Below are 21,495 nucleotides of genomic sequence, written 5' to 3' on the forward strand. Positions count from 1 at the left end.
CACCTATCAGTTAGTTTCGCGCCAAAAAGGTTAAGGAGTGAATAAATACGAGTAAGGCACACAACTCCTAAAATAACTCAGAAGCCCTTACAGAAAGTGTTCGCCAAACATAAGTTGAACTGGTTGTTTAAGGTGATCAAATTTGAACAGTCTGACATTGTCTATTGTTTACACTGGAATTATTTTCTAGCAATTGCAGTTTCTCGTTAAGTATTTTTATTAACACCTATCCCAACAGTGATATAACGAGTCTTAAGTCTACATTTTCTTGGAATGGGCGCAGGGAGCGTCTAAAACTCTTGCTCAGAAAGAACTTAGAACTTCTTAAAGATCAACCATGAGAGAAATGCTTCTTAACCACTCCAGAGTGTAACAGCAAAACCAATTCTGTGGAAGGACGCGATTGGTTCATTTGGTACTGACGTAATTAGCATTCTGGCCAATCCGAACACGAGGCAGACTATAAATAGGGAGATTTTTTCAAAGGTTCTTCACTCACTTCTCTGGAGTCCTGCAACTTTGTTAATCTCCATGGCTCGTACCAAGCAGACCGCTCGCAAGTCTACTGGTGGCAAGGCGCCCCGCAAGCAGCTCGCAACTAAAGCCGCTCGTAAGAGCGCGCCTGCCACCGGCGGTGTGAAGAAGCCCCACCGCTACCGACCCGGAACAGTGGCGCTGCGCGAGATCCGGCGCTACCAGAAGTCGACTGAGCTGCTGATCCGCAAACTGCCGTTCCAGCGGCTGGTGCGCGAGATCGCGCAGGACTTCAAGACCGACCTGCGCTTCCAGAGTTCGGCAGTGATGGCGCTGCAGGAGGCTTGCGAGTCCTACCTGGTGGGCCTCTTTGAGGACACTAATCTGTGCGCCATCCATGCCAAGCGGGTGACCATCATGCCTAAAGACATCCAGCTTGCGCGTCGCATCCGTGGAGAGAGAGCTTAGAGGTTATTAATTCCTCTGGTAACTTAAAAGGCTCTTTTCAGAGCCCCTCATTTGTCACTAAAACGTAGCTGTTTACACTACACACCTGGTAAATTGCTCTCCGTTCAGTAGCTTTTTCACTAGGTCTGATCTCCGAACTTTAGATGGGTTCGGAATGGCACGTTGCCAAGACGAAACTTTCGTGCCATCTCATAATCTCAGTTCACCGTCACTACATCTGGGATATTGAACACTGCACAGCTTGTAAAACTAACCACAGTTAAGGATTCAATCCCTGATTTTTATTTTTTTCTGTCGGTGTGGGACTTGAACTCGTCCTGTGCGCTGTCCCTCATCTCAATGCTAAGCCCACTACCGCTTGATTCACAGCACCACTTCTGACTTTTGGCTTATGGGGTGCTGAGAAATCAAACCCAGGCCTTCATGCCCTTATTTTTGGTAGCTCTGGGGTTTGGGTTAGTATATGTTGAGATGCCATAGCTTACAATTAGTTTGGTCTTGAGAAGCTTGGATGAATGTGTTAAAATCATGGTAAATATCCCAGTAGCAATACTAAGTTTTGCAAAGTGCATTTTTCACGTTTTAATTCCTTTTTAAAAAATATTTAAAACAATCCTCAGCTCCGATAATAAACATAAGCTACTGTCAATTTTACTAACTTCTCTAGGGATTCCTAGAAAGAAAATGAAACATGTTGGCTGCTTTAAACTTCCCGACAGATTTTCACCGGAAAAATTAGGTGCATTTCATTGTCAAGAAAAAAGCTGGTAGAGAACATTTTTGTGACGTGATTTTATTATAGATTTGAACTAATCTGCCAGTCTCTTATCATGCTGTACAAAAATTAGAAACATTTTCTCTTTTGGCCAAAATAGCAAACCTTACATCCCTCCCTGATGTAGTTTTGTCTCAAATGCATTGAGCTTTTATTACTTTCAATGCCATTATTAAGACATTTACACAGCTAATATTCAGCTATGCTAATATATTTGCATGTAAACATCGAACCACTTATATTGGTATATCATAGCTGCTTATAGAAGAATATTTCCGGCCATGACACTTATTAAATCTTAATGGAGATGTCCCTATGAGCACCGGGAAAGCCTTAGAAAAACCTCAAAAATTTTGTCTGGGTCTGCAGGAAGTTCTTGACTACTTCCTGCAGATTTCAGAATTGTTTTCTAAAGCAAATCGTCTACAATAAGTGTTTTTCTGCCCTCTTTTAATGGAGCTGCCCAGACACTAATGAAATTATTTCAATCACAAAACATATCAAACTTGTTTGTACTTCATTTCAGAGGATTGCTTTATGGAAGTCAATGTCATTTCTAATCCTCCTGCCATGTGGAATAAATCACTCTTAACAACTTTCCAAACTAGAGAATGTCATTCTCTAATAAAGAGAGCAGCAGGACATGGAAACAGCTAAGAGGAAGAACTGGTTTGTAAAGTCTGTGTTTTTAATTTCACACTAGAGGCAACCTTGTGCCTGTGTTAGTTACTACTGTTATAAACAATATTTATGCCCAAACCGAGAAATATGCTTTCTATATAGTTGAATAAATCAAGGGCTGAACTAATGGACAAATGCTTTTAAATAGTGCTCACAGGATATTTAACATCAATTTACCGCAATAAGCAGCTAATTAGCACTAGGTCCTAAACATGGTGGGTTCTTAGGAAAAGCCAAAGGGATTTTAAAACAAATTTTTCATCAATTGTGTGTGATTCGTGGAAACACAAACAAGTATGTGGACCTGGAAGCTGTTCTCCTTCTTTGCAGTTTCAAAGCACAAAATTCTGTGCGGTTACTTGCAGCATTTAATCAAATTTTGGAGACTAACAAACACAGTTTGGAGTCCAACCAAAAGCAACCTCGATTCAAGGGCGGTGGATTGGACGCTCCACCAATCACAAGCCAGCGCCGCCTTATATAAGCCGTGGGCCGGAGCAGACCAGCATTTCAAAACTTGCTCTCTAGTTCTTGAGTGACTTCTCTCCTAGCAAGTTCTCACGTTGCCATGTCGGAAACCGCGCCCGCTGAGACTGCTGCCCCGGCGCCGGTGGAGAAGTCCCCGGCCAAGAAGAAGGCGGCGAAGAAAGCTGGCGCTGGAGCAGCCAAGCGCAAGGCGACCGGACCACCGGTCTCCGAGCTGATCACAAAGGCTGTGGCTGCTTCCAAGGAGCGCAATGGCCTCTCTCTGGCCGCTCTCAAGAAAGCCTTAGCCGCTGGTGGCTACGACGTGGAGAAGAACAACAGCCGCATCAAGCTGGGTCTGAAGAGCCTGGTGAGCAAAGGCACCCTGGTGCAGACTAAGGGCACCGGCGCCTCCGGCTCCTTCAAACTCAACAAGAAGGCTACCTCCGGGGAGGCCAAGCCCAAGGCCAAGAAGGCAGGCGCGGCTAAGCCTAAAAAGGCTGCGGGTGCCACGCCGAAGAAGCCCAAGAAGGCTGCTGGAGCCAAGAAGACAGTTAAGAAAACTCCTAAAAAAGCGAAGAAGCCTGCGGCGGCTGGTGTAAAAAAAGTAGCTAAGAGTCCGAAGAAGGCTAAAGCTGCTGCCAAGCCGAAGAAGGCAGCTAAGAGCCCCGCCAAGCCTAAGCCAGTGAAGCCCAAGGCTGCCAAGCCCAAAGCTGCGAAGCCGAAGACGGCAAAGCCCAAGGCTGCTAAGGCCAAGAAGGCGGCTCCCAAGAAGAAGTAAGAAGTCGGCCTGTGGCATGTAAGACCCAGCTACAAAGCCCCAAAGGCTCTTTTCAGAGCCACCCAGATAATCTCCGAAAATAGCTGTGCACTGATTACAATTTTGTGGGTCCTAGCGGAAGTTTACTGCTTGTTTAAGAGTCCCTTTACACATCTTGCAGCTTTCAGAATTCAGAATCCCCGCGCTGCATCCGGATTGGCTCCTTGGTGCAGACTAGCAAGGGGAATCTAAGCCTTAACTCAGGGTCGGGTAAAACTGCAGTGGGTGACAACGCAGTACCTGTCTGCGGAAGTAGTGATTCAGTCCAAAAAGCCTCTCACCTAAGATTGGCAGCTGCACAAGGCCTTTATTGCTTATGGCCTCAGGGACTTCGTTTTCTAGGCGGAGCCGGCTCTGAAAAAGTCTTGTAGTTGTCTTTGCAGAGCAGGCATTGGACCCAACCCTAGGGCACACTGGGTCTTTGCCTTGCCTCGCCTGGGCGTGACGAAATAGTCCTGTCGGCTTAACAATATGCAAGATTAGACTACGGGTTAAAAATGGCGCGAAAATGGAGCTATGCCATTGGCTGTCATCACACTTACACTTAAACCAATAACGTTGTAGTTTTGGAATAGACAACTTAGTTGGACAGAGTTAAGTGTAGAATAACTACCCCACCCCGAAATGATTTTATTCTACGAGTTTGTATACCGTCTGGTCCTTGCTACTGTTCCCAGATCTTTTGAATCACTGTGTCTAAAGCTGCCAACTCAATTCCAAGGCATAGAATGAACCAAGATCACAACCACAAGGGAGTTACTCAGTGAATGTGTATAAGGTGTTGAGTAAAGCTTAGTTCACCCGAAACTGGCAAGTCCAAAGTAAGGGAATAGTAGCTGGCGAGGCTTCTCACTGTCCAAAGAAAACACATTGTTAATCTCCCTTAACAGGGCAAAGGTAACTAAAACCTGAAGGTGCTTAAGCTGGATGCCTGTAATCCTAGTTACTCAGGAGGCTGAGGACTGAGGTTCAAAGCCAACCAGCTTAGCAAAGTCCCTAAGACTTAACTCCCTTGTATCGCTATTAAAAACTACTAAGAAGGCTAGAGATGGGACCTGTAGCTCAAGAAGCTCAGACACTGAGGGGGGGGAAAAGCAACTTATTTTGTGTACAAGGTATATTGTGGTCTTCTGGGGTTTAAAATAAGATTATCTACTATTTAGAGGTTTGTGTGTGTGTGTGTTGAGAGTGGAGGGGTTAGGGGTTTTATTGGATTCTTGGTGGGGCTTGAACTAGGGACCTGGTCGCTGTCCCTGAGCTCTTCAGCTCAAGGCTAGTGCTCCACGTAAGCTGGCACCACTGTCGGTTTTCTGATTAATTGGAGATAAGAGTTTCACTGGCTTCGAACGGCGATTCTCAGATCTCAGCCTTCTGACTAGCTAGTACAAGCATGAGCCACCAAGCTACCGAGGCCCAGCTTGCTATCTAGTTTTTTGGTTTGGGGTTTTTGTTGTTGCTTTTTGTTTTGGGTGCCAGTCCTCCTGGAGATTGAACTGATGCCTGAGCACTGCCCCAGAGCTTTGTTTGTTTAATGCTGGCATTCTACTAGATTCACAGATCCACTTCTGGTTTTTGTTAGTTAATTCTTATCTCCAGAATCTCATGGGCGGGAGGGGGGAGGGGCGGCGGGAGGCCGTTGGTGGATCAGGTCTGTAATCCTAGCTACTCAGGAGGCTGAAATCTGAGGAACGCGGTTCAAAGCCAGCCCGGGCAGGAAAGTCCATGAAACTCTTATCTCTAATAAACCACCAGAAAACCGGAAGTGATGCTGTAGATCAAGGGGTAGAGCGCTCGCCTTGAGCTAAAGAGCTGAGGGACAGTGCTCAGGCCCAGAGTTCAAGCCCAGGACCACCAAAAAAAAAAAAAAAAAAAAGAATCTCATGGAGGGGGGTGGGAAGATGGGAAGGGATGGGAAGGGGAAACAAAGGAGGAGGCAACAATGCTTGATAAGAAATGTACTCATTACATTGCCCATGTAATTGTAAGCCCTCTACGGCATTTTTCACAATTAAAAAAAAATCTTTAAAAAGACTAAAAAAATAATAATCTTATAGGATTATCTGCCCAGCCTGGCCTCAAATTGAAATTCTTACATCTCAGCCTCCTGACAAGGTAGGATTACAGGCTTGAGCCAACAGTGACACTGAAGATGTGGGCTTTATTTTGATCATGTTATTTAGCATACATCTGAATTTTAAAGTCAGTGGTTGGTAAGTTATAAAATAGAAAACTATAAATGCTTTTTAGCATAAAAATCTGACATGAATAAATCCTTATCTGGACATTTTACAGGTTCTACCAACCACCATTTCCAGACTTCTCACTAGGAAACTCTAATAAGTACATTGATTTCAAGAGAACCTTCAGTTTATGTTTTCTTGTTTTGCATCTTAAGTGTTACCTCCCACTCTAGGGCCAATTTGTATAAAATGAATTAATGGGTTTGTTGGTTTGTTTTTTTGTGGGGTTTTTTTGGGGGGGGTGGTAATGGGGCTTGAACTCTGGCCCTGTCCCTCAGCTCAAGGAGAGCACTCTACCACTTGAGCCACAGTGCCACTTCCAAATTAATAAAGATGAAGAGGGATGAAAGGTTTCAAATCTTAATTACATCACCTTGTTCCAGTTGAGGACGTTTGGATCCTCATGTAGGGATGGCTGGCAATGGGCATTTTCTGTTCTTGACTTTAATCCAGTTAGCTCAAGGACCCAGGCCCCTTCCCTACCTTTTTTGTGAAATTCCTCCAATTCCTCTGCTCACCTTGTAATTCGTTTACCCCTTACAGGATTAATTACATTTGTAATTATTTTTACATGATCAAAATCTTTCTTCACTTAGAATACTGATCAGTGGTCTTTTGTGAATAAGCTCCACATGTCATTTCATTGTACTTGTCTTTTCTGTTATAACAGTGAAATTCTAACTCAAGTGGTTCCAGACTGAGCCAAAGCTCAACACCTCCCATAAAAAAAAAAAAGAGTAAGTAAATGACTATACATAAAGGAGGGTAGAAAGCATTTATTTATTTTCATTTTTTTGAACCCAGTGACCTGTGGCAATCAAAGGAATGACATACAGCATTTTGAGCTCAAGAAACCAAAGACAAAGAGTTTTCTTCAGACAAAGCAAGTGACTTTCCTGCCTCCAAGTGACTAGAAACATTTCATTCATCCATTTCTTTACTAGACTGACCAACATATGAAGGAAAGGTATTAAAAGTACTGAAGGTATATAAAAATACTGATACTGACTCAGTAGAGAAATTGACCATTAGGCTCACAAAGGTATCACTTCTTTCTTTTCTTTCTTTTTTTTCTTTGCCTTTCCTGGAGCTTGAACTCAGGGCCTGAGCACTATCCCTGGGCTTCTTTTGCTCAAAGTTAGCACTCTCCAACTTGAGCCAGTGTCCCTTCTGGCTTTTTCCACTTATGTGATACTGCGGAATCGAACCCAGAGTTTCATGCTGAAAAAATCCATCACATCCATCCCTGGGGACCACGCAGAGGCAGGCACAGGAGAAAGATTACCAGGTTTATTAGAAGAGCCATGGAAAGAGAGCACAAGGCAGCCTCCACTATGAAGGTAGCAGCAGGGTCTGAGGGGTAAGGAGTGAGGTAGATGGGAGCACCACTGGGTCTGGGCAGAGAGAGGGAGGGGACAGGGCAAGGAGGGGTTCATTACCCGGTGTAGCTGAGGACTAAAGGTTACACCAAAGATGGGCATAGTGCTTTTACACCTGTGTGCTAGGCAATCACTACCACTAAGCCACATTCCCAGGTCCTCACTGTTATATCTTCAAGTGTACCATCTCAATTAGACAGTGTCCTTGTCACCGACCATCCAAATCCTTTCTTTCCTTTAAACACACATACACACACACACACACACACACACACACACACACACACACACACACACATCTGTCCCCTACCATGTATATCACAGCTTCTTAAAATTATTTATTTATTTATTTTGCTTCTTGAAGCATCTCCAGGTTTTTTCTTACTACTTTAAAATACTTCACACGCATGTCCAGCCCACCCACAGGCTCCTCTTTTGCTTTCCTATATCTTTATACTTCCAGCTTCTGCACACCCAAGAACCTCAAAGGTATAATTTTGTTTTTAATGTTTTCTTTAAGTATTTAATAGTTTCATTTTATAACACATGTGTAACCAACATTACCTTCTCCTTCTTCTCTAGTTTGCTGATAAGACCTTCAATAGCCCCAGCTTTTAAATTAGGAGACTATTAAAGCATGTGACTACTTCAAGGGGTCAAGATTTGATTTTTTTTTTCTGTAACTCTTTGTTTATAGAGATAATAGCAATTTCTCCAGGATAGGGGAAAGTCCCAGGTGATGGGCGTGCTGAATCCCTGGAGGCAAGTCTTTGTTTATAGAGATAATAGCAATTTCTCCAGGATAGGGGAAAGTCCCAGGTGATGGGCGCGCTGAATCCCTGGAGGCAAGAGCTAGCGATTAACTGATAGGTTACTAAACCTGTCAGTCCATTGCCTAGGACAGTGAATTTCCTGTGGCCCTGCCTCCTGACCTGACCCTATTTAGGCCCAGAACAACTCGGGCCCCGTCATTCCATGCTACCTGTCTCCATTTCTGTCCAGCCTCCTGGCTCCTGGCTCTTCTCCAGTCATCATAGCATCCCAATTCCAAGCTAAATGGGTTTTGTTGGTATTGTTTTTTCTTCTTTCTTCACTGGCCTTCGTGGCACAGTGTCCTAACAGTGTTAAGTGTACTTGCTGGCTGCTGGTCTTTGAGACAGGAGTCTACCATGCACTTGCTTTCCTTTTTTTTTTTTTGTCAGTTGTGGGGCCTGAACTCTGGGCCTGGGTGCTGTCCCCCAGCTCTTCAGCTGTAGACCAGCACACTATCACCTGAGCCTCAGCCCCACTTCCGGCTTTTTGTGCTGATGTGGTGCTGAGGAATCAAACCGAGGGCCTCGTGCATTCAAGGCAAGCCCTCTACTACTGAGCCACCTTCCCAGCCCCTGCTTTCCTTTTAATAAAGACTTCAAGATTGACATCTCAAAATGTGGCTTCTCGGTTTTCATACCTGTTAGGTTTTTAAAAAGAGGTGACCGAGTAAGAACTGAAACTGCACCACGCACGTGGTATTCAGGTAAGGGGTTTATTCAGTAGACCTGCTGGGACCAGGCAAGGTTGGCACTCCACGCGGCTGGCAAAGGAAAAAAAGAGGGCGGTCTGGCGGCGGTTTAGGCCTTATATAGGGTAGGGGGCGGGGAAGGGTGTGTCCAGGTAAAGGGAAGTGGGATCAGGTGGGAGAAAGGTGTGGCCACATCAGGTTAGGATGTGACCTCAGCAGATGCGGACGTGACCTCTTCCAGGTATCCCAGTTGCCTAGGTAACGCAGGTACTGGGCGAGGTCTGTTCGTCGTCCAGGAATGGACCTTACAATACCTTACAGCATGTATACGTTGAGTAATGTTTAAATGAAGTTAAACATATACGCTTCCTCAAATATTTATCACTTATGGTGAAACCATTTAAAATCCTTTTCTGCTTTTTGAAATAGACATAATCATTGTTAACTTTACCCTACCATGCAATATCACACCAGAACTGATTGCTATCTGAGTTATAAGACCTACTGATAGTAAAGATGAATCTTTTATTTTTATTTGGTATTTGAAAGACTTGAGATAGACCTATTCCCTTTCTTACCCATGAAAGAGCTTCAAATTTCAGCCCACATGGTGTTGACTATTCTTTATTCCAGCTTTTTTTTTTCTTTTTTCTTTTGGTCAGTAATGGGGCTTGAACTCTGGGCCTGGGCGCTGTCCCTGAGCTCTCCAGCTGAAGGCGAGCGCTCTACCACTTGAGCTACAGTGCCACTTCCGGTTTTCTGGTGGTTTATTGGAGATAGGAATCTCAGGGTCTCTCCTCCCCGGCCTGGCTTTGAACCACAATCCTCAGATCTCAGCCTCCTGAGTAGCTAGGATTACATGCGTGAATCACCAGCGCCCGGCTTTCTTTTTTTTATTCTGGTATTAGTTGAGCATCCATGTGCCAAGAACACTGTCCCTGTGCTCCTTTGGTCAGAATTAGCATCCTACCACTTGAGTCACAGCTTCATTTCCAGCTTTTTGGTAGTTAATTGGATATAATAGTCTCACAGACTTGCCTGTCAGGGATGGCTTGTAACTGTGATCCTCAGATCTCAGTCTCCTAAGTAGCCAGGATTAGAGGCAAGAGTTACCACCTTTATATTTTCCATTATAAACAAAATAACCACAGAACATTCATCACAAAGGTGAAATTTTTAAACAAAGAAGAGATAACGTGATAGTACTTGGGAAGGTTATTGTAGGAAGTAAGAGTGAATAAACAGAAGACCCAAGGTATTTGGAGAATGGCAAGTGGGAAAGGAGGAAGTAAGGGAGAAAGTAGTACAGTAGTTAGATATGGATACTACATGGGGAAGGGACTTTCAGAACTTGAAGGAATATAGGTGACACCATATGGCTTTGAACTGTGTTATTATTCAGATGTTTTTCCCTAACTACAGGGAAGTTATGGGTCTTGTGTGATCAGTTATATGCATGGAACAGCTGGTTTTTTTTTTTTGAACAAAATGTTAAGAACAAAATTACAAATGTTTTACCACAATGAGTGTCTCTGGATCAGACATCTTAAAACTACTCATCCTTCACTCAGATAGTGTCGACCTTTTAACCCATCTACACATCAAGCTGCTACTCATGTTTTCACTCTTGGTTTCTGCTTTTACCTGATATAATAAGATATGATCTGAACATTTCAGATCTGTGCATCTTCTCTGTGTCCTTTAGGAAACTTTTCACAGTAAACACTACCAGGACATTGGGGTAATTTTTTATATGACACCAATCAGGATCCTCTATCATAATAAGAATTTGTATGAGAGATTCACCTTTAGGCACAACCTGCAAGAAGTGAGGGGAAAAAATCAGAAATCCATTCAAGTCAGAAAGAAAAGGTGTTCATCGGAGGAAGGCCTATTAAAAGGGCCAAGTAGTTTGAGTGGAGGAAGCAAACAGGACAGTCCTAGAAGATGAGGTAAAGCCTATCACTTGGGCCACAGTGTGCGATACCAGACAGGCCAAAGGAAGGACTCTGAAAGTTCCTGAGGTAGGAGCAGCACATGATTAAACTGTTTACAAAAGCCTCTACAGTAGCAACTATGGGGCTCTCATTCCCCCCTTGGGCTGGCTTTGCCTTGTAGTTTTAGGAAAGTTGAATTCCCTTATGTTCTTAGATATATGTATGTAGGAGCTCCAGTATCACAATGGACCCCATAGGAGTGGTCAGGCACTTGTATTTCAATGTTTTCTCTGTTCTATGTTGAATGTCTGTCTTAATGCTACTGCCTTATTTCAAAGCCAGTAGAGCAGCATGCCTGCACATCCAAATCTGTGGTAAGCAATAAACTTGCCTAAGCAAATTAGTGACCCTTTCCACACAAATAGCTCACCACTTCTCAGCGTCAGGGTCCTCTGAGTAGTCACACATTCACGTAAGTTGTTGAGGAGAAAAGGATCTTAGAACAACTAAGCTAGGGATATGGAAATTAGTCAAGCCTAGAGCAGGTGCCTCAAGTTCTTTCCTTCTGAAGACATACTAGCACTCCAGACTATTCTGGGGGACATTATAGTATTCTTGGGTTTCTTTCCGCCACTCCTACTAACTATCTTCTGTGTTAATGTAAGTAATATCAGTGTTCTCAGAAAATATGACCAGTCCTTAGGGACATTGTGAATATTTGGTAAATAGGGTTTTGGTTGTTCCAATGATAGAGACAAATAGGTTTTTGGTTGTCCCAATGATAGAGACAGGCCTAGGAGATGAGGAAGCCATATCTTATAACTCAATCTGAAGCCAACCTAGGCAGAAAAGTCTCCAAGACTCCATCTCTAATTAACCAGCAAAAAAACAGGGCTAGAATCATAGCTCAATTACTATAGGGCAAGCCAAGCAAGTTCAAGTCATTGAGTTTAACTTACCTGGACAACTTAAAAGTGACTATATGACATTAAAAAAAAAGAAACAAAGAAACAAAGAAAACACACACACACACACACACACACACACACACACACACACACACACACACACACACACACACACACACACACACACACACACACACACACACACACACACACACACACACACACACACACACACACACACACACACACACACACACGATTTGGATCCCAGAAAGATTCTGCTATTTTTCTAAGGTGGATGGGAAGGCCATGGATTATGGTAACATAACATAGCTTGGAAAAAAATTATTTCTTCTAGGATCACATTCAATCTTACATTTCTGAGTTGGAGCGCATTCTTTTGTGCTCTATTGATTGCTTTTGGTGGTGATGGGCGATGTTGACTGAAAAAAGAAAATTATATGAATTCTTACAGTTATCAGACATAAATTTCAGTATAAAACAATAGAAGAGCATCTTAGTTTGGATTAATTCAAATCCATTTTCCAAGGATGATTAATTATCAATGGCATAAATTACTTACATTCACGGTCAAAATACATTTAAATTCTTACACTCCTGTCTGTTTCAAGAACTTTAACTTTGTAAATAAGTTACGAGCATTTCATGGAACAGCCAAAAATGCCCTCTTCATGTTTCTCCACATGCTGTACAGATTTTAGTCTATCACCCCATATTCTTCTAATCATCTTCCTAGCTAATAATTCCCAACTGTACTGAGAGCCAGTAGCCTATATCTTTATCCTAGCCCTGAGAGTGTATTTTCACAACCAAACCCTTCTCAATCCTCTTCTCATTTTCTCTCATGAACTCTATCTGGTGATTCCTTCATTCCATTCCTTCACCTGGAAAATATCCATTCCTAGGATTGACTGATCCTGTTTTCAAGTCTGTTCTTAGTGAGATGTATAAGATACAAAAAAACAAAAATTTAAATTATGTACATTTGGACAGAATCAAGAGGGATATGTACACGTATATAAAATATAATGCATACACATACAATCAGGGCAGATGTGCCATAATAATTTGGTAAAATGCTCAGTAGACATGAGGCCTGCAAGAGCAGGAGAAATGAAGGAAGTCAAAACTCAGACAGATGGTTTCAGAGACTGAGACCTGAGGGGGCTCAAGTCACTCAAGAAATAACTTTTTGTATTTTAAGTGGGGAAAGGGATGACAGCCCAGTCAGGTTTTTTACCTTAAAATTCCTCTCAAAATAATAGGTAAGTTGTTAGTGAAAGTAACAAAAGAAAACATGCGGTGGAATACACCAGGAAAGGTGGAAAACATGAATAAAAGCTGCACACTAGTAATTTCAGTAAAAAATGGGTAATAAAGGAGCAGGGAGGGAAAAAGGCCCTGCACAACCCTATACCATATATTACACTGTTCCTTTAGTAACAGAGAAAGGGAGGGTTTCAAATTTCCCGCGCAGCATCAGGATTGGTCAGTCTTGACTTTCTCTTTTGGTTTTTATTAGCAAATTCAGCACAGCAGTCAAAAGGGAAGTTAACCAGTACGTTTGTGCGACAAGCACCCCCTTGAGCGAGCAACACTTTAGCCGGTGAACAGAGATGATCAAGTTCTTTAATAAAGGAAAACTCTTACGGGGTTTGATATAAATCGACATCGAGCACAGCAACGGAAAATGTAAAATGCGTTAAAGTGCAGTGAGGATTCTAAAGCCCAAAAGAAAGTTGTTGTATTAAATTTAAGAAGCCACAAGCTGAGTGACAGTTCTTTCAGGAAAATGGAATGGCTCTGAAAAGAGCCTTTGGGGTGTGGACTGAGACTGATCGGTCGTTTTCTGAGTACGCACTCACTTGGAGCTGGTGTACTTGGTGACGGCCTTGGTGCCCTCGGACACGGCGTGCTTGGCCAGCTCCCCGGGCAGCAGCAGGCGCACGGCCGTCTGGATCTCCCGAGACGTGATGGTCGAGCGCTTGTTGTAGTGCGCCAGGCGAGACGCCTCGCCCGCGATGCGCTCGAAGATGTCGTTCACGAACGAGTTCATGATGCCCATGGCCTTGGACGAGATGCCGGTGTCCGGGTGCACCTGCTTCAGCACCTTGTACACGTACACCGAGTAGCTCTCCTTGCGGCTGCGCTTGCGCTTCTTGCCGTCCTTCTTCTGCGCCTTGGTCACCGCCTTCTTCGACCCCTTCTTGGGCGCGGGAGCGGATTTTGAAGGCTCAGGCATAGTTGAGGAAAAATAAGGATCAGCTTAGGAAAAAACTGAACAAAAGCTTAGATCACTCCCTTTGTTTACAGCTCCTTAAATAAGCTTGTTAGTCGGCTCTGAGGCGAGCCCTGACAAAATCATCTACTTGAACCAGTCAGAATTAGAGTATTTCAACACTACCATGCTATTGGCTGAAGTGAAACCGTTCCTTGTAGCCAATAGCATTGGCTCATTTTCGCGCCCTGTAATAACTATAAGAGGAACAGTTCTCTTCCATTCCGAGCAGCGATAGATAGCAACCTTTGGTGTGTTTTCACAATGTCTGGACGCGGCAAGCAGGGTGGCAAGGCTCGCGCCAAGGCCAAGACCCGCTCTTCCCGAGCTGGGCTCCAGTTCCCCGTCGGCCGTGTTCACCGGCTGCTCCGCAAAGGCAACTACTCGGAGCGCGTCGGCGCCGGCGCCCCGGTGTACCTGGCGGCCGTGCTGGAGTACCTGACGGCCGAGATACTCGAGCTGGCGGGCAACGCAGCCCGCGACAACAAGAAGACCCGCATCATCCCGCGCCACCTGCAGCTGGCCATCCGCAACGACGAGGAGCTCAACAAGCTGCTGGGCAAAGTCACCATTGCCCAGGGCGGCGTCCTGCCCAACATCCAGGCGGTGCTGCTGCCCAAGAAGACCGAGAGCCACCACAAGGCTAAGGGCAAGTAAAAGGCCTGTGTTTCCTCGCTAGAACCAGCCTTTTTCATTTTTCTATTCAAACCAAAGGCTCTTTTCAGAGCCACCTATCTTGTCACAGAGAGAGAGCTGTACACTCCAATTCTTAGTTGCATTACTCAAAATATTTGGCGAGCTAAAACAAAAAAGCTGTCAAGTAAAGCTGCACAGACTCAAAGTTAGATCTAACAGCATAGTCTCAAGATTCCTCTGGGAGAGTGCTTCAAATGCAGCTCGTAGAGAACCTTTATTTCGAACAAAACATCACAGTGGAACGGTTACATGCAGGAATAAGCTTTGTAACTGGTTCAACTCCACATCAGAATCCAGATCAAAGGGAATATGGTATTAAACCAGCACACTTGGCTTGAGCAGGGAAAACTTCGGAGACTAAGAAAGCATGTTACCCGAGAAGTGGCCACTTGTTAATTCATATTTTTTTCTCAAACTGTACCAATTAAAATCAATTACCTCTGGAAGGCATCAGTGAAAGTGAATACAAACACTCCAAATCCATTATGTATTTGCCCAAATCCATTATGTATTTCTTTGTGTTTTCTTTATATGCATTGTAATGAATCACTTGCAAGGTGTTTTTTGGAAGAAACCACAGCTTTCACAAATGGGAAGTAAAATTATCTTTTAAACTTTACCTACTTGATTGGAAAACCTACATTATTGATACTGCTGCACTCAATTCATCTTTGTCTCAAATTTACTTAAGACAAACTAAATTTGTTGTTACTATTAATTTCTCTACAAACTGGACAACTTAATTTAAAAAAAAAACTTCCTTGTCACAAGTATCATGTGTTATAGACTAATAAAATACTAACATGATTAGGGACAGTTTTTTTTCTTGACATGAGATGGAATTCACAATCCTGCTTCAGCCTCCACAATACTGGGATTCTGGGCATATTTCACCATTATCTGACCTTACATTGAATACGCCTCTTAGACCACCTCAATGGCAACTCCATTTAAAAAGGTCAAATTGTGTTCATTTTATTATAGGTTCTAATAAAAATTAATTTTTAAAAAAGGGTGAGATTATGGGGATCTGGAGGTATAAAGGGAAATACAGCTATTCAATCAGTAGTTACAGTGTGCCAGTAAATAAACAATAGATTGAAGACAATTTATACATGAGAGAAATCCATCCAAGAGGTAAGGGACAGTTGGGAAGACTTATACTGAGATATAATGTAGTATTAATTTATCTGTAATACTTAGGTAAGGTTTTCATGGCAGATTCTTCTTTCAAACTGATGTCAAATGTACATTTCTTTGGATAGTCGGGTGCCACTCCTAGCTACTCAGGAAGCTGAGGTCTGAGTATTGCAGTTCAAAACAAGACCATTCAGGAAAGTCAAACAAAAAATAAAGCCCGAAGTGGAGCTGTGGTTCAAATTGACAACACTAGCCTTTACAAAAAAGCTCCAGGACCGCACCCAAGGCAAATTCAAGCCCTATGCCCTAGGACTGGAAGGAAAAGAGGAAAAGACTAATTATCCAATCACAATACTAAAGTGAATGTAGGCATGTAAAATATCACAAAGGCAATTTGAGACTTCACAAAACAATCCTGAAATTACCATCTAACACCGCAGTTTAAAGTGTACTAAGATTGGTTAGAAGAAATAATAGGAATATATTAAGTCACTTGTAACCTATGAGGACAAATATAAACCCTATCAGAAAAACTTTAAACTGAAAGCAGACATAGTAATTGTTAATTTTTTTTCTTTAGGCCAATTTGCTACATCTTACTCTAATTGATTATACGAAGGGTAGATTTTAGGAGCCTGTCCTCGTGTTCAAAGTGATATTTCATCAGCCAGGAAGAGGAGGAATCTCAAAATCTGATTTATGATAAGGGGGACACAGGACAGAAACCGCTTCTTAGGAAATCCTTGAGAGAAGGGACACGATGAAAATGTAAGCGTCAAGAAGGCAGCCAAGGCTATTTCGAACACCGTAGCCGCGTTCTTAGAATGGGTGCTGTTTGCCAAGGCACCTTAGCAACTAGCAGCTGCGTTCTCGGGGTGGTGGCATACCGGCGGGTACTGGATTGCTTGTGTCCTTTTTGTACTGTCCACAGTATTACTGCTTTGTCCAAAGAGGCCTCTGTAAAGCCTTCCATCTCGGCAAACACCGGGGCAGGGAGACAAAAAAGCTCTCTCCTTCCCGTCTCCCCCGCCCAACTCCCCTGCTTTCGCGCCTCCAGTTGGACTGGCTTTCTCCTCCCTCCTCCCCCTCGGGGGCGTGACTGGACTTCCCGCCTCCCGCGCTCCGGTTCTCACTTCGGTCCGCCGCAGGGCGTATAAAGGCTTCTGGTCGGCGCCAGAGTGTTCACGGCGGTTTTCTCTCTCCGAGCTTGTAGTCGTTCAGAGGCGTCATGTCTGGCCGCGGCAAGGGTGGCAAAGGCCTGGGCAAAGGCGGCGCCAAGCGTCACCGCAAGGTGCTGCGCGACAACATCCAGGGCATCACCAAGCCCGCCATCCGGCGCCTGGCTCGCCGTGGCGGCGTCAAGCGCATCTCCGGCCTCATCTACGAGGAGACCCGCGGGGTGCTCAAGGTGTTCCTGGAGAACGTGATTCGCGACGCCGTCACCTACACGGAGCACGCCAAGCGCAAGACCGTCACCGCCATGGACGTGGTCTACGCGCTCAAGCGCCAGGGCCGCACTCTCTACGGCTTCGGCGGCTAAACCACCGCAGGCTCTTGTCTGGTTGTTCTGCTCTTCCACAAAGGCCCTTTTCAGGGCCGCCACATCTTCATCTGAAGGGCTCACACTATTTTCTCCACTCCCGGTATATTTTACTCTAGTGTGTTAAGTTCCCATTTATTTTGAATACATGTGGTGCAGTTCCCAATTGCTCAAGGTTACTTTCGGTAGTTTCCAAGTTATCCTGTGCCCTTCTACCCTGTTAACATGCAACATCAGCCTCCCCAGTACTATTACCTGCAAATTGAGTGTAGTCTTATGGTCGCTAGTTTTTAGAATTTTGCTCCAGTAACTAGAATGGCGACATTGCATGCATTTGAGTTCAGAAGATTTCTCTAATGCATTTCATCTAACCTGGCAGATTATTGACCTTTACAAATGGTTTGCTTTTCCTCACTACAGCAAGACAACTGAATTGGCAATTCATTGCTTTTACATCTAATTTTTTCGTCTCCTAAAGTGAATTTATTATTACCTCTTGGCTGTTTGTATTGAGCAACAGCTAGTTTCAGTCCTGTCTCTAGCATAGGTAACCTTTTATTGATCCAGAATATTTTACACCTTTCCCAATCTACTCTGGTCTTCATAACCTCCTTATCAGTGAATTCTAGTGCAGCAGGGAAGGAGAAAAAAAAATTTTTGCTACTCTGTTCCATCTGCTTATCTCATCCTAAGTGTAATCTTATTTCTCAAGGATGCATAGTTACTATTTAAACTGATTTAGCAAAAATGTTTCTCCAGCATTTAAAAGTGATCTGAGTCTTCATGCACTTCAGAGCTTGTTTGAAAATGTATTTGGAGATTCACCAGGACCTCGAGATGAACTTCCTACAGGACCAGAGGAATCAAGATGGGAAGCAAAAGGGGGTGACACTCAAAAGGAAATGCACTCATTACCTTACTTATGTAATTGTTACCCCTCTGTCCATCACCTTTAGAATAAAAAATTTTAAAATACCAGTTATACTGGTTTGAAAGGAAGGTCACTGACGGTAATTTACATACAAGTGAGAATAAACTAATTACACATATTGAGAATTCACAAGAGTTGAATGTAAGTGGGAAAGGACATACATGATGCAACTATGTGTTGAATTAATAGTTTTAAAAATGACAGGACAAATATCAGTAGTTATACTTTGGAATGTTAGCCTTAGTCTATTAAAATTTATGTAAAGAATGCAGCTGAATGAAGTTTTGGAGAAACATAAGATTGAGATATAAAATTGCAAGTCAATACCATACTGATGGTATTTGAATTTCTGCTAGTGCAATCTGCATGGGGGTGAGTGTAGACAAAGAAATAGGAAAATAATCCACTCTATATTACCGAATAGGGAAGAGAGACAGGTTTGGAGAGAAATGTAGAGCTAACTAGCAAGTGAGATCTCGTGCAACAAACGTTTTTAGCTCTAAATGAAATAAGCCGAAGGTTTTTGCTTTGTTTTGTTGTTTCTTGAGAGAGAGAACTCTGTGTAGTCAATATAGATCTACAACTGCCAATCCTATCTTAATCTAAATGCTGACTTTGCAGGTGTGCTTCATCACACCACCCCAACCCATTCCATGGGGATTGTTTTTATGGTTTGAACTCAGTGCCTAATGCTTGTTAGACTCAACGGCTTGAGTCATGCCTCCAGCCCTTTATTATTCTTCAGAAAGGATCACTTTTTTTTTTTCTGGAGCTACCTATCATATAGCAGCCTTTATAGCCACCAGCCATTATGCTGATTATTGGTTCAGATTGGATCCAATGTTTCTGATCTCCATATCTCAACTAACTGAACTACAGGCATGGGACACCATGCGTCTTGGGTTTTGATCTCAGTCTTTGTACAAAGGGGTAAAAAACAATCTAGATTCCATGATAGGCTGTGTAACCTCACAAAACAGCCACATATGAGCCCACATGTAATAATTCCCTCTGTGTTATTTACTGTCTCTTTGGGGGCTGCAAGTTCCAGTGCCTTTGTGTTTTATTGAAAATTGAAATTGATAAGAAGATAGTATTAAATCATGAGAAGTGAGAATGAGTCATGTTGGAGGTAACCCAAACCAAAGTAGGAGATAAAGTTGCAGAACTGGGTGTGGTAGTACATACCTGTGATGCTATCAGCTCTGGAGATTGAGGTGGTAGAATTGCCATGGAGGCCCTGGGTTCAAACCCCTAGTTCTGCTCAATCAATAGAAAGTGTTATACCGAAATTCGGGGACCCCCAGAAGACCACCAGAGACCACGATCAATGTAAGCAACAAAGAGCCGGTTTATTGCAAGCTCGAGCTTGGTCCTCCGCACACATGGTAACTGGTGACGCTAAGAGGCCCTGAGCATAGAATCAGGGCCGTTTTTATAGTATTGAACAAACAACTTTAAGGAACTTTTACATAAGAAATGACATGATTGGTTAACATTTACATTTAAAGCAAGCTAAACTGGGCAAATAATGATTGGTTGACCTTTACAGAAAAAATGTCCTTGGTCCATAGCTTGACCGAAAAAGGTTACGAGTCACACCCGGACCAACAGAATGCATGGCATGTCTCGCCCCGGGCTCTGAAGAACTGGTTGGTTAGAAACTCTTAGTCCTAGGTGGCTGGGGGGCAACACCACTTGGGGGCTAACACCTGCCTTAAGCAAACGCCATCTATGGCTCCAAGAATTGTGCATGGCTTTCTGTCATAAATTCCTAGCATTGGGGCTAAAGTGGATCACGAGTCAAGTCGCAGAACTGAGATGGAGTGTTAAACAAAAATGGAGTTGCTTAGGTTTCTTAAAACATATTTCTTCCCTAGGGCCTTACTGCCTCGGCCTCCAGGAGGGGCGTTGCAGCTGTGGGGATAATTCTGAGGACTTTGCCCCCTTGGTCAGGGCTGTAAACCCTTTGAAGTCTTTTACTAAGCAACTCTAGGCTCCCAGGCTGATATTCCACTACTAAGTAACTAAAACCAGTCACAGTTAAAATCATACAAAAACCATACAATCATCTAGTACAAAGCAATTCATACAGAAGCAAAAATGGCTGTTAGGTGCTGTCTTTTTTTGCGTTCTTCAAAAGAAAAACAATCACTTAAAGAAAAGCTTGCCTGGGGCTGGGAAGGTGGCTCAGTGGTAGAGCACTTGCCTTGCATGCTCAAAGCCCTGGGTTCGATTCCTCAGCACCACATAAGCAAAAAGAAAAAAGCCGGAAGTGGTGCTGTGGCTCAAGTGGTAGAGCGCTAGCCTTGAGCTGAAGAGCTCAGGGACAGCGCCCAGGCCTTGAGTTCAGGCCCCATGACCGGACCCCCCCCCCAAAAAAAAAAAAGCTTGCCTTCCTCTCAAATGAAACACAGATCTCTGATCCATGTTTATTTGTGTTTGATTGATTGATTGATTTAAATGCTATACTATTGGGGAAAGTGGTGTGAACTTGGACTTTAAAACGTTCCAAACACCAAAGAAAAATCACAAAGCAAGCAAGCCTATTTATTGTTATGTTATAGTCATTCCCAGAAGGCAACAAAAGGTGTTTTCTTCTGCCTTTTAACATCCAGAATGAACGAGTACAAAGTTAAAAACAGTATGAACACTGTAGTAATCAAAACATTATTTACATTTCTAAAAACTGTCAGGTGTGTTGATATTAAGATGTCTTAGTGGTGCTATGGCTTAAGCAGTAGAGCGCTCGCCTTGAGCTGAAGAGGCACAGGGGCGCAGGGACATCACCCAAGCTCTTCAAGACCAATGACCGACCAAAAAAAGGAAAAAGATTCTTGTCTTGATGGACTATGGTATACCTTAAATGTAACCACACATGGCTACTTGAGCCTTAATTACTGGAATATGTTAAAAAGCTGCTTTTCCTATGCACAATTGGATTTGTCAATAACCTCAGCAGTCTGGAGGACAAGGCAGGAGGATCAGGATTTCCCAGGCCAGCCTGGGTAGCAAGACTGCATTTACAGAAAAAAAAAAAAAAAAAAGGAAAATTTGCTCCTTCTTAGGCAGCAGTTACAAAGACAAAATCAATTGATAGTAATCATAAATAAGGGATTAGCATTGCACTGGCTGATTTAGTTTGCTATAAAATTTACTTTTTATAAAATTGCTCTCAAAATTTACTTACCTGTATATTCCTAAACTAAATTCCTACGAGAAAATGATGAGTATCCATTTA

The 21,495-nt window shown here is 43.3% G+C and overlaps 5 protein-coding genes across 5 annotated transcripts; 4 read left to right on the forward strand and 1 right to left on the reverse strand.

Moving 5' to 3' along the window:
- Positions 1-531: 531 nt before the first annotated feature.
- Positions 532-942, forward strand: LOC138828335 (histone H3.1-like). The gene has a single exon (XM_070024373.1). It carries the CDS (start codon positions 532-534, stop codon positions 940-942), a length of 411 nt encoding a protein of 136 aa, XP_069880474.1.
- Positions 943-2,939: 1,997 nt separating this feature from the next.
- H1-5 (H1.5 linker histone, cluster member) lies at positions 2,940-3,679 on the forward strand. The gene has a single exon (XM_070024369.1). It carries the CDS (start codon positions 2,967-2,969, stop codon positions 3,642-3,644), a length of 678 nt encoding a protein of 225 aa, XP_069880470.1. The 5' UTR covers positions 2,940-2,966; the 3' UTR covers positions 3,645-3,679.
- Positions 3,680-13,278: 9,599 nt separating this feature from the next.
- On the reverse strand, positions 13,279-13,980 carry LOC138828342 (histone H2B type 1-N). Its single transcript, XM_070024383.1, has one exon. It carries the CDS (start codon positions 13,909-13,911, stop codon positions 13,531-13,533), a length of 381 nt encoding a protein of 126 aa, XP_069880484.1. The 5' UTR covers positions 13,912-13,980; the 3' UTR covers positions 13,279-13,530.
- Positions 13,981-14,194: 214 nt separating this feature from the next.
- On the forward strand, positions 14,195-15,103 carry LOC138828336 (histone H2A type 1-D). The gene has a single exon (XM_070024374.1). It carries the CDS (start codon positions 14,212-14,214, stop codon positions 14,602-14,604), a length of 393 nt encoding a protein of 130 aa, XP_069880475.1. The 5' UTR covers positions 14,195-14,211; the 3' UTR covers positions 14,605-15,103.
- A 1,365-nt stretch (positions 15,104-16,468) lies between these two features.
- LOC138828346 (histone H4) lies at positions 16,469-17,360 on the forward strand. Its single transcript, XM_070024386.1, has one exon. It carries the CDS (start codon positions 17,012-17,014, stop codon positions 17,321-17,323), a length of 312 nt encoding a protein of 103 aa, XP_069880487.1. The 5' UTR covers positions 16,469-17,011; the 3' UTR covers positions 17,324-17,360.
- The last annotated feature ends 4,135 nt before the right edge of the window (positions 17,361-21,495 follow it).

The sequence above is a fragment of the Dipodomys merriami genome, unplaced genomic scaffold (genome assembly GCF_024711535.1).
Source record: "Dipodomys merriami isolate MVZ:Mamm:240054 unplaced genomic scaffold, mDipMer1.0.p SCAF_16, whole genome shotgun sequence".
In the NCBI taxonomy this organism is placed as follows: domain Eukaryota; kingdom Metazoa; phylum Chordata; class Mammalia; order Rodentia; family Heteromyidae; genus Dipodomys; species Dipodomys merriami.

Coding starts and splice junctions, on each gene's coding strand:
- LOC138828335 (XM_070024373.1), top strand. CDS start 532: ATGGCTCGTACCAAGCAGACCGCTCGCAAGTCTACTGGTGGCAAGGCG.
- H1-5 (XM_070024369.1), top strand. CDS start 2,967: ATGTCGGAAACCGCGCCCGCTGAGACTGCTGCCCCGGCGCCGGTGGAG.
- LOC138828342 (XM_070024383.1), bottom strand. CDS start 13,911: ATGCCTGAGCCTTCAAAATCCGCTCCCGCGCCCAAGAAGGGGTCGAAG.
- LOC138828336 (XM_070024374.1), top strand. CDS start 14,212: ATGTCTGGACGCGGCAAGCAGGGTGGCAAGGCTCGCGCCAAGGCCAAG.
- LOC138828346 (XM_070024386.1), top strand. CDS start 17,012: ATGTCTGGCCGCGGCAAGGGTGGCAAAGGCCTGGGCAAAGGCGGCGCC.